At 45.2% G+C, this 12774-nt stretch overlaps 1 protein-coding gene across 2 annotated transcripts in view; it reads right to left on the bottom strand.

The window, feature by feature from the left end:
- The window catches only part of SEC31B (SEC31 homolog B, COPII coat complex component), a 1228966-nt gene that overhangs the window by 478109 nt on the left and 738083 nt on the right, over window positions 1–12774 (bottom strand). For both annotated transcript variants that reach the window (XM_069240364.1, XM_069240362.1), the window contains exon 18: window positions 5062–5235. In XM_069240364.1, the coding sequence (XP_069096465.1) occupies window positions 5062–5235 (174 nt within the window). The remainder of the gene's footprint in view (window positions 1–5061; window positions 5236–12774) is intronic.

Below are 12774 nucleotides of genomic sequence, written 5' to 3'. Positions count from 1 at the left end.
GCTGAACGTTGTTGCTGTAGGTTTATGCATCATATAGTAGTAGTATTATTATTATTAGTAGTAGTAGTAGTAGTAGTAGTAGTAGTAGTAGTAGTAGTAGAGGTGTGTATGTGTAAGTGTGAGAAATAAATGCAGTTTTCCGTTTTAAAAGCAAAAGCACTATTTGGACAATAACTATTTGATTTATTTTGTTATGTCAGTGAATGGAGATTATTAGCCCAAACCACCACTCCAGAGTAGGCCTTGGACTGCTCTGCTTCACCACACTGATAAGAGTCGAGTACAACAACGAGGTACTTGGTTCCCAGTAAGGAGACAAATGTGAACCGACTGTACATGAAGGACATGCATCCTTTGCAACAAATAACCCAATATCTTACATCATCCTTGTCAGTTGCAAATCTTATCTGCATAGTTTAGTAAGGACCTCACTTGTCCGCATTGTAAACCTGCAGTGTACAAGTTACTTACCTTCGGTAACGCCTCACCTGCTAGAGAAAATATCTAATTGCAGATTCTTTACCACAAAATTTGCCCTAGGCATCAGCCTAGATCCTAAGATTTTTCTTGAGCATTACCCCTGTGTGCAGTTATGTGGTGTTGATCGGCCCTGCATCCGTTGTCTGTGCAGCATATCCATTGCAAGTCCTATATAGGCGCCACACCGGTGCGCTGACCTCAGTTTCTTTTCACAACTTTCCATGCCAGAAGCACAGAGCCATGAAAAACACTGACCACTGGTGTGTCAAACCTAGAGCCGTGAAAGGGGAGTCCCTGTCCATAGAAATCAGTTCGCAGAGAGGGGAGGATCGGTGGGCCGGTAAGGAATTTGCAACTACACATTGTCTCTATCAGATAAGGCATTACCGAAGGTAGGTAACTTGTCCATCTGATGGAGACATCTAGTTGCAGATTCCTTACATCAGAATAGATACCAAAGCAATACCATCCCCGGAGGTGGCCTGCAAAGTAAGATCATACCAGAAAGTCCTGTAGGACTGAACAGGCAAAATTACTTTCCCTACGAACCTGACTGTCCATCCAGTAGTGTTTGGAAAATGTGAGAAGAGATGCTCACGTTGCCACCTGACAGATGTCCAGGACTGGAACTGTGCGTGCTAACACATTGGTCGCAGCTGTAGCTCTGGTAGAGTGAGCAAACAAACCATAAGTGGGTTGCTTCTTAGCCAATTCCTGTCACATTTTAATGCATCTGCAGCTGAGGATGTTTCTCTTCTGCACTGCCCAACCTTTCTTCGCATCCACATAACCAACAAAGAGCTGATCATCCACCCAGAACTCTTTGGTACGATAAAGGTAGAACACCAATACTCTTTTTGGGTCCAGACTGTGGAATCTCTCCACTTTCTTAGAAGGAAGAAGCGTGCTTAAAAGTATGCAAGGTGATGGATTGGCCTACATTGACTGTCATAACTACTTTACACAGAAAGGTGGCCACTTTGTCAGGATAGATGGAAGCGTAGGCGTCTTAGATGACAATGCCTGCAGCTCACTCACCTTGCGGGTACATGTGATGGCCACAAGGAAGGCTGGTTTCAAAGTTAGGCGCCTGAGAGGACAATTGTGGAAAGGCTCAAAAGGAGCACACATCAGAAAAGTCAAAAACAAATTCAAGCCCCACTGGAGCATAATGAATGGGGATGGAGGAAATATATGAGAAAGGCCTTTAAGTAACCATAGCAAAGGATGCCCCTCCCTTCCGTAACCACATTAGGAGAGAACAGGCAAGTGTCTAGTGAGGTGTCAGGCCACTGACATCGGCCAGCTCCTAGTACCAGTTATCATTCGATGGGTCCAATCTGTCTTCATGGAGATGAAGGTAGCTGTAAGGAGCCTCAGATCGAACCCAGTTGAAGTCCCCATAGTACATGTCAAAAAAAGGCTTGCTCCCCAACCCAGTCCTAGAGGTCCAGTGGGCACTGGCATCAGGTGACCGTAGTCCGGCTCCATATCGTAGTTGGGAATGACTATAGAATAGATGTCTGCTGCGAGGCATCAGCGGTGCAGGGCTGAACTGTGGCAAAGGTCTTAGATTTGCAAAGGGAGTCGGGTCTCAGCCTGCAATGGATTCAGGGGGCCTGACTCTCACGGAGGCTAAACCCACCGGCAGAAATCCAATCATAGTACCTCACCCAACACATCGGGACACAAGGTGCTCCAGAGGGGTTATGCTGCGTGAGACACATGGCCTCATAAAACTCTGATTTGGGCAGAGGTCGCCCCTATTCCCCTTGCGGGGCTGACAAAGGCTCGGGTTCTACAGGAGGCATGCCACAGTAGGGCCTCAATTTATGGAGTCATTCCTGTGCCTCATCCGATGACTTGGACCTGTGCGGTGAAGTCAAAAAGCAATGTGGAACTCCTTGCACACAGAGGTACTGCTCAAGATATTCTAGATCCAGCCTGGTGCCTGGGGAATAGGCTACAGTAAGTAATCTGTGGCTAAAAGTCTCTAACAGATTTAGACCCTGCCCAGATTATATTTAGAAAGGCTGGACTGATATTATTGGACCTTGTCCAACCATTTAAGTTTATACTACCCATAATTAGATTGTTGTGCATCTGTATTAACATCAACAGACCTTCCAGATCTGGAGCAAGCCATTTTTTTAGCCCTTTGCACTGAAGCCAGCTACTTCCAATTGGATGCTTCGCCTTCATCATTAATCTGAGTGTCAAATAATATGGGGGCTCCAAAGTCATCATGCAATGTCTGCTACTGCCATCGGCCATTAAAATCAGTGATACAGAAAACATAGGAACCTCTCTGCTGAGATTTGTAAGGCTGAGCCCCTGGGTAAAAATTTTCAACCAGCAAGTACTCACAATATCCAAAGTCAAAATATCAAAAGTCCAATTACACAGGTAGTAACGGACCAGAGTGTGAACTTAAAGGTAGTTCAAATACACAGTAGGTTAGAAAGAGAAACAAGTAATAAAATAACTTAGTTTTCACCTATCCGAACAAAGTGAACACCATGTGCTGCAGAGACAAAGCACTCATCTTTTTATTCTTACAGCTCTAGCATGTATGCTTCACCAGAAGCTGAGGTGAACACTGCGATTTAGTGCAAAGGCTGCCCTGCCTGGGAAAGAAAAGTCTAAAACGCCTCAGTTCTACGCATCTAAAGACACAAGAAAATCCCAGCCCATTCAGGACCACACAGCGGTCTCCAATGAAAAAGCAACAAGGCAAACTGAAGTGGAATGAGCAGGTATCACTTTTATGGGCTCCCACGGAAGGTAAGGTCCTCAACTTTGATAGTGTTGGAATAGTGACTAATGGGAAGCACCAAGAACCGTACGGGCATCTGTGTACTTCATTACCTGTGATTACCTTCACAGGTGATGAAATGATTGAGGAAAAAGATAAGAAGTAATACTTGCTGAATTCTTGTATGCCTGACAGGACTAATTCTAGTTGCCAAACCTATTCTATGTGTAAATGAGGTGAACTGGCTGGCAATTGCTGTGAGGACGTCAGCCTCTTTTAAGATAGTTACTTTGAAAGCTGAGCAGTTGAATCTTTAGTCCACAAAGTAAGACATATTTTAATTTTCCTTATATTCTGTTTCTAGCAGTCACATAGAATAATGTTATATTTTACTACTCCCCAAGATTAAGCAAGTTATTTGTGTGTGCTAGACGGTTGGGGGTGGGTTGAGGTGGTCACTCAAACCCATGGGGGATGCCCACTCAACCAATCACCTCCAAGGTGGCTGCGTTTTCTGCCACTGTGGAGGAAGAGTTTCTGTTTTCGTCTTCTTGATGCCCCATGGTTAGTTGGATCCCTTTTCCTGTGACACACTGCTTACATGTTCGGCACAGTATCCCTGACACTACAAGAGACAAGGAGCAGCATTCTGTTTTACATCTTACAACAATTAGGGTTGCTTTTTGTTTATTCAGTTATTCTGTGGTGAATGGGAAGACTGTTTTAATTCATTAATTTGCATTCATGGTAGATCCATGATGGTTATGTTTTTTTCAATTTATTTTCTCAGCTTTGCCAGGTTAAACTAGCATCAAATAGGGAACATAAATTAAATAGTAAACCTGATGCAAGTAGGAGCAGAAACAACAACCAGAGACACTGGTTAGAACTAAATTCAACTGGTTCAAATTCTCTACCCGCAATGGGCCTTAATAAAAGCACATAGCAAAGTCAATTAAAAATAGTTTAATACAAGATATTAAAATAGACTTTTTAATCTTTTCAACTTAACCCACTACAGATAATCTCCTAAATCTAAGATTCAGAAAACGAACTATGCATGTTTACCTTTTAATAGAAACTCCAGAATCAACGCCTTTCATACCTGTTGCTATTGTAAGTGGTCCCTAAGTGATCAGGTCATTTCGTAAAAAACAAACAAAAAAAAACACTGGCACAACTCCTAGGTTCAGTACAAGTGTTAAAATAGATGTGATCTAACTGCACAAAGGAGAAATATTTGTTTTTTTTCCATGATGCAGTAATGCCTAGCAACATCGGATGGTGAAAGAGAAAATGCATAATATTTCCTTGTATTTTTGGACTTGGTACTATCAATTAGTATTGTGGTCCTTGCTTGTGATATCTATCTAGGAATGCTGCAAAGGGTTTCAGTCCTTTCAAAGTTTTATTTTTTGTAACCAATCTTAGATCAGGTCTCCTACTAATCTCACAATTTATGGAAGCATTTTACGGTTTTACTCTTAAAGAAAAAGGATAATCACTAATTTCATGTTAAAAAAGACACACAAGCATTACAATCCTTAAAATATTCCCAGTCTTGAAAAATCATGAAAGTCGTATATTTAAACAGTCCTGGTGTCACATTCTGCTAATCAATGATTTCCCAGTATGGCTCTCCAGATCAAAGTATCCATTAGAAGTGCTGAGTTTCTTATGGACTTTGCACTGTGCCCATATACAAACCTATCATATGTATTGGGCTATATATGTTTTAAACAAATGATTCTACATGAATTATATGCATGTATTAACAATGTACCATATGCGTTTAAGATGTTTCCTTAAATGAAATGATGACCTACCTCTTTTGACTCATCTGGAAGATAGCTCATTGCAGCAGCCAAGCTCCCCTGAGAGGCCAAAAGGTTAGCATACTGTGTGATCTTTTCTTCAAGCACAGGCCCGTGAGAAGGCAGTGAAGTCCCACGTAGCAGTTCAATAGACCTACGTAACACCATCACTTTCTCCACAAGGTCCTGTATAAACAGAGTTAAAGAAATCAAGAAATTAAAATTGCGGTTGGGAGAGATGCCTTTTGTTACCAGAAATAACATGGTAAGCGCCATTTGGAAGCGCACTGCCAAAAAACACCAGAAATAATGCTAAGCACTTTAATCAGTTTTTACATTACACAAACGTTCATTTAATTTGCTTTACCATATGCACTGTGCCTCAAAGCGTTTTGGGGTACTTTATCAGGAGACTACGTTGTGATGCCTTTGGTGAATTTTGCCTTACTGTGTCTTTCCTCAAAGAGGGCAAGCTTTCATTGATTTAGCAGACTTCCATCTTGACTATGCAAACATAGTATACCTCATAGCACACAAGGGAAACTGAAAAGTATTACCTATCAGATAGTTTCATAACCTAGTCGACGACAAGATCCATCACTGTCAAACCAATATATGCTCTCTGAACAGTCTGAGGCTGAACCACTATTATATCAATAGAAACTCAATATTTACTGACAAGCAGAACAAATGCATTCCAGGCTGACCACCTTGTTGACCATCCACCTTCAAAAAAGTTTGTCATTTTATCTATTTCGTCAAACAGAAATTTGACAACTTGTTTTCTGCTTGAAGAACGTTAGATTCTATGTCAGATCGGAGGCAAGGATTAGGCTGTTCTTTCAACTCTTTATTTCTACAGCAGCCATTCAGGTAGATATCTCGAAACAAGTCATCAGGTAAGAAAACTTAATTTCCCATCAGGCTAGGGCACAAAACCACAACCTGATGTCCAATTCGGTGCCAGAGTCATATCTCAAATCCCCTTGAGAGCTACGCTCCAGCTCCCACTTTCTTCGCTGCTTCAGCAGCCTTTCAGATAGGTGACTGAAATTTCTGTATTTCTGTATTTCTTTACAGCGCGGCCACGTGAACATTTACCGCTCCGCCGTGGCTGCCTTTCTTGTCATAATTTCATCTGTGTTTGGGCTCAGGGTGTGTTTGCGGTCAGCCGATTGCTAAAGGGCCGCGCACCGTTTCAGTTCTGCGCTCCGCGTGATCTTTACCCTCTATCGGCCGACGTGTCTTCTCTGTCAGTTTCCCTCTCCAGAGAGATGCGTCGGGCTGCTTTCTGGCTATTTTCCTGCTGTCAGTGCTCCTGCCTTGAGTTTGAACACACGCTCGTGGGTAGGGCGGTAATCAATTTATTTCTGGGACTTAGCCCAGGCGACACCCCTGGTGTAAAAAACCCCGATCAAACAATGGTTTCTGACCCAAGGCCTAGTTAGGTCTCACCTCCGCACACCGAGTGTGGATGGTATACTGTTGAAACCCCCCACCCAAGGCCGACATTTGTACTTTGAGCGCTACGTACTAACGGTACTGGACTGACCCCATCGTTTCATAGCCCTCAGTCCTACAGTTAGAGCCCAGTCTTGATTCAAGTATTCAGGACTCAAAGTCCTATTTTGAGAAGGACCCAGCAGAATAGTTGTAGGAGGAGGAAATTACCTACCTCCACATCAACAGTAATTTCTGGCATGTAATGGATACATGGAAGGCAGTGTCACAGTGGACTGCGGCCTTGGAGAGGAAAATGCTTCAACTGGAAGCCCAGTGCCCATGACCCCTCCCCGCCTTGGGGGAAGAAATGGCAGGGCCTTTGGCCCCTTTAACTCCAGTGCAGCTTGACACATCACCTGACCGCCAAGCGCAAGCACGCAGAGGACCCTGGCGTCGATTTAGATGCTTTTGCACACCTTAAAAAGGCCTTTATGGCCTCACACCCTTCACGACCGGGGCCCCTTTTTCTCAGCATACCAAGGAATCCTTCCTTCACCGAGCTTTTAGATGGCCACGATTCCATAGCTCCCTCCAATGGCAAGCATCCGCAGGAATCCAGATACTGGGAGCCCATCCAGTAAGACCTCCACGTCGGCGCTCGACCCTCCACACCCTTGCCCCCCCCCCCCCCCAACAAAACCACCGCAGGTCCCAGGCACTGATAGGCTGGACACAGAAGACATGTTCCACCCTTGCACTGTCAAATGGTCCAATGCCCCAAAGGTGGCATCTTAAGTTGCAAACCGCCTACGGAAACCGCTGGAAAAGGAGATCTGGAGCCAACTATGGGTGGAATGTCTCTGCCCCACTCTTGAGGGAAAGGTAGCCCTGACCCTAGGGATAGATGCTAGAATGGCCATCTTTTTGGCCAAATTTGCACGGGACCCCACAAGGGGATTGACCTATCCTGAAGGTCATGCAAGGATAAACTGCTCATTATAGCCGGCATCCTATCGAAGATCCTGGACATGGCCGAGGACCCAAGGCCTTCAGCTCCTTGATCTCCCCTGAGATCTCGTCAGACTTAGCTCAGAGAGCCATTATATTTCTAGGAGACACAAACTGCACCATTCCTACCTAAAGAAACTGTAGGAGGCTGGCCTGGTGTGTGGTGGACAGCTATGTTGCCGGCACCTTATACAAGGTCCAGGAAACCCTTATTAGTAAGTATTATAGTGTCTAGGAAGCCAGGGCTCTCTAGCGGTAGCTGTGGTGAGCAGCCAAGGCTTGTCTATGAGGAGTGTTAAGCACTTGCAATATCACAGTAGTCACTCAGTAAATTATCACACATGAAAGGAACGACCCAGTATTGCAAAAATAAAAGTACTTTATTATGGCAACCACCCCTCTTTGGAGGTAAGTACACACAAAATATACACAGGTAAATACTAGGAATTAGCATAAAAACCATTAGAAATAGCAAGGGCCCTATGGGGTGGAAAACTATATACTAAAATAGTGAAATGTGTGTATGACACCCCCCCCAGACGATATGGAGTCATTAGCCAAGGGCTAGAAGAGTATGGAACCACAAAAGGTGAGTATCTAGAAGACCCCCAGCGACCAGGAGTGCAGAGGTAAGTTACTTGGTCATCCCATTGGCTAACATGGGGAAATAGAACTGGAGCAATGCATGAATAGGACCAGAAAGGTGGAACCCAACAGTGGATTCTGGGTGAAGAGGACCTGTAAAGAAAGGGACAGAGTCCAGTCCACGCAGGAGTGTCCAAGTGCGGCACAAGGCAATGCCCATCCTTCTGTGGGCAAAAGATCCGGAACGACTGATGGGTGAAGACCAGCTGCGGAGTCCAGGAGCTGAAGAGGAGTCACTGAAATTGTCTAGGAGCTGTCCCTCGCTGGTCGCCGGAATACAGATGGGTCAGTGGTCAGGAGGACCACCAACAAACACAAGTAAATCAAAGTTGGAGCTGAAGAAGATTTGCAGGGTCTGAGAGGGCCAGCAAGGTCCTGGGGATTCAACCCTTGGAGGGGAGTCCGGGTTGACCCTATGAAGACTGGAGAGCCAGCAGAAACAGTCAGGGCCCCCACAAGCAACCCACTGGCAGGAGGTGGCATAGTAAGAAGCAGTGAGGACCAGGCAGCACACCTGAAGGAGTCCCATGTCGCTGGAGCAGCAGAGAGGAGACAGTCCTTGCAGAGGTAGAGTGCTGGTGGCCGGAGCTACTTGGAGTCTGAAGATCCCTTTGAAGCAAGAGTCTTATGCAAGAGCATAAGCCTTGGTTGCTGCAACAGTTGTGGTGCACAGAGATAAAAGCCAAAGAGGACCCCTCAGAACCTCCACCCTGAGGAACCAGGAAAGATTAGACCCCCACCAGGGGTCTCCTTCCCAGCGGTGGAGGGACACCCTTTATGTCCTCTGGGTCAGTTTAGCAGAGAGTTCACAAATCAGACAGAGTCACCAACTGGAGGAATAAAGAGAAGTTTATTACATGGATTACAGCTCGAGCTAATACAGAGTCCCAGGACAGTCAAGTGACTATCCTACGGAGGCTGCCCCTTCACTCTGGGGCATCCAACCTTATATACACACAAAACTGCTTAGTCAGAGGACAACTCCACCCCTATCGTATTCAAGGTCCTCTGCGGTCTTCAGAATATTTCAGGGATCCACGTGTGGTGGGAGAAGGTGCAGATGCAGCTGGCAGGAGGCGGCAACGACCTGTACAAACTTGTTCTGGCAGTTACTGATTAAGCACGACTATTCTCGTTACTGTAATTGGAAAAAGTAATATGGCAGCGATAAGCAGATTGCAGCCCAAGGCTGCGAGCACAAGATCAATCATCAAAGTTCAGGAGGTTTGTTGAGCACATGGCAACATAATAAAGATAAACAGATGCCTAGCAGCTATGATGTATGATTAACTTTATGTACATTTTCTCAACCCCTGTTGGAGAATCTTCGCAGTCCCAGAGGACAGCAGATCTCAGCAGTCTGACGTCGATGCCTTAGGTACCTGCAGATACAGGTGAGTGACTCCTTCACTCCAAGGAAGATTGCTTCTTGCTTCTTTGGTGCAGCTGAAGTCTCTCCTTTGTGTGGTTTCATGCCAGAGCAGGAACCGTAGGTCCCTGGTCTGGTGCAAACCAGAATATGCAAGGAGGGCATCAAATGTGCCCTTCAAAGCAAGCAAGTGGCATGGGGAGGCTACCCCTCCCCAGCCTTGTAACACCTATTTCCAAGGCAAAACAGGAAATCCTTTGTTCTGCCTTCCCCTGCTTGAGCTGGTCAAGTAGCAGGAAGGCAGAAATTATGCCTGGGGGGCTGTAGAAGCATGGGCTGCTCGCACACACTGGAAGACTGGAATAATACTGGAGGTCCTGTAAGGAGCCCCCTAGAGTGCATGGAATCATATCACCAATACCGGCATCAGTACTGGGGCATGAATCTGACATGTTTGATACCAAACAAGTCTAGGTTCGGTGTTACCATTTTGTAGCTGAACCAATAGATAGTAACCTACGAAGTCTAGAGAATTGGAACTGGAGTTCGTTGGGGTGGCTCTGCTCTCGTGGGGGGGGCCACACACACAGACAGGGACCTGCACCCTGCCCTTAAGTCTGGAAGGGCCTAACATATATGGCAAGAAGCTGCATCACTACTTGCAAAATCCTGGGTGGATCAGAAGAGACTGCTCATCTTCTTCTCGATGTTTGGGTTGGTATTATCCACGGCAACTGGATCCTGTGGGGGTGGACACTGTACATATCTTTAACTTCCTAGCATCCTTGGCCTCAGAAGGCCTAGAGTGCAGGTCCACTGATACCTTCAGATCAGCTATTTCAACGGGTTACTGCCCAGTTGACGCTCGCCAGGTAGGAGAACATCCTCTGGTATGCAAGCTCCTGTGGGCTATTAGACTGTCCCTTCTGCCCGAGCCCTGATACTCTACCTTATAGGATGTTAATACAGTATAGTGCGGTTTCAAGTCTTCTCCTAAAAAATAAGTTCCTTTCAGGAAGCAGTCATCAGTGAAGTTAGCTATCCTACTCTATTTGGCATCTTGCCAGAGAGTCTCAGATGTTCGTGCTTTGGATAAAACCGGTAAAGTATGCACCCCGGATGGAATGACCTTTGACATCTCTAGGAGAACAAAATCTAAATCCAGGGTAGTGTCCTATACCAAGTTTCCTGACGTTCCTAAACTGTGTGTTGTCAGGACCCTGAAGGCTTATGAATCTATGACAGAGGCGATACGCCCTCATGGGGAGAGAAAACTCCTCATCACTCTTTCCAAACCCTGTAAGAGAGCTTCATTGGTCTTGTGATTCTACATTTAAGAGGTTTTACTTCAAGCCAGTCCAGCATCTAGCATCCCTAGTAGCGGGGAAGCTTTGAACCAACCTAATCCCCGCCTCCAGTCCGGACAGAGATTGAAAAAGTTCCTAGCTATCGTAACGGAAAGTTTCAATTTAATTAAGGACATGGAGGCGAGAATTAGCCCACCCAGACATTATATTTTTCCCCTCCTGCATTAGAGGTATGGTATCAAGATTTCTTAAGGAGCCTATCGGTTTATCTGTAAGTATGGATGTCTTGCTTTCCATCTACGTTAATGTCAATATCATTTATTTATACTTGAATCCATTCTGCTTCCTGGTGGTTTTAAGGTAGAGCTGTGTTGTACTCTGTTGATTTGGCCCTTCCGAGAGTGTGGAGTTTATACTGTTGTTTTTTTTCCATCTCGGGAACGGGGCCTTCCAAACAAGAGTGAGAGTGGCTGTGTTTGCAGGAAGAAAGGGGTAGCTGGAGCATTGTCAAGGGGCTTTGAGGGACCAAGCTGGCGCCGGATAGGACACTATATTGTGGTTATGTTCCCTACGCCTGATGGGAAATTAAGTTTTCTTGTTTCAAGGTGTCTCTTTGAAGGGTTGCTGCAGAAGTAAAGCGTGGAAAGAATAGCCTAGACCTCGCCTCAGTTTCCTTAATAGAATTCAAACTTTCTGTTACGATAGCTAGGACATTTTTCATTCTAGAGAGCACTAAAGACCTGTCTCATTTAACACAAGATGCAGATGACTAGCTATGTAAGTTGGAAAGTAGATATGAATAAATGTGCTTATTCTGACACTCTCTATAGTACATTCAGCTTTCTTATGCACAGTGGCATACACAACTGTTAACAGAACTTTGATTTTCAAGCACTTCACCCAGCATTTACAAAATATGACAAACAATTGACAATATCATTATAATCATACATGGCAAAAGGGCACAAAGGAATCTGATGGAAATCTAAATGCTTCAGTGCTTCATAGGGGGTATGAGATGCTATACAAATGCTGCAATACAATGTACAAGTCGGTAAATAACTTAGCCCAGTAAGATCAAATACCTGAAAAAGGCCATAATATGGCTCTCATGGAATTGATGGGGTGTGCCAGAGTGCTTTTGGCACTGGTTTCCACCACAGGAACAGAATACACACAATGATGTTTGTAGTTCAGGGGAGTGGTGGACCAATATGTATTCTGTGGTTTGGAATGGTTTTCCATAAACAGACTGAATATTGTGGCAGTATCATCACAGGGTTTTCAGTCAGTCAAAATTCGTAATGCTTCCTGTTAGACTTTTGATCCTTGGCGTGGTCTCCCTTAACTTTTTGCCTCTGTTTCCCAGGTTGTTGATGTGTGCTGGACTATGATTTTGCTGTTTTTGTTACTCTGGGCACTTTACCACTGCTAACCAGTGCTAAAGTGCAAGTGCTCCTTTACAAAATGTGTATGTAATTGGCGTATCCATGACAGGCATATTTGATTTATTAGTAAGTCCCTAGTACAGTGCACTAGAGGTGCCCAGGGCCTGTAAATCAAATGCTACTAGTGGGCCTGCAGCACTGATTGTGGCTGCCACATAAGTAGCTCTGTAATCATGTCTCAGACCTGCCACTGCAGTGTCTATGTGTGCAGTTTTAACTTTACATTCGACTTGGCAAGTGTACCAACTTGCCAGGCCTAAACCTTCCTTTTTTTTTACATATCAGAGACCCCTAAGGAAGGCACTAGGTAGCACCAAGGGCAGGGCGCATTGTATGGTTAAGGTAGGACATATAGGGGGTCATTACAACATTGGCGGGCGGTCAACGCCGCCCGCCAAGCTGTAACCGCTGTGCGCCCGCCAATGCAGCCGCACTCCCGCAGTCCCCATTACAACATCCCAGCTGGGCCGGCGGGCGCAAACCTAGTTTATGCCCGCCGGCCCAG

Source organism: Pleurodeles waltl, chromosome 6, assembly GCF_031143425.1.
Source record: "Pleurodeles waltl isolate 20211129_DDA chromosome 6, aPleWal1.hap1.20221129, whole genome shotgun sequence".
Taxonomy (NCBI): domain Eukaryota; kingdom Metazoa; phylum Chordata; class Amphibia; order Caudata; family Salamandridae; genus Pleurodeles; species Pleurodeles waltl.
This window is presented reverse-complemented; position numbering and strand designations above follow the sequence as displayed.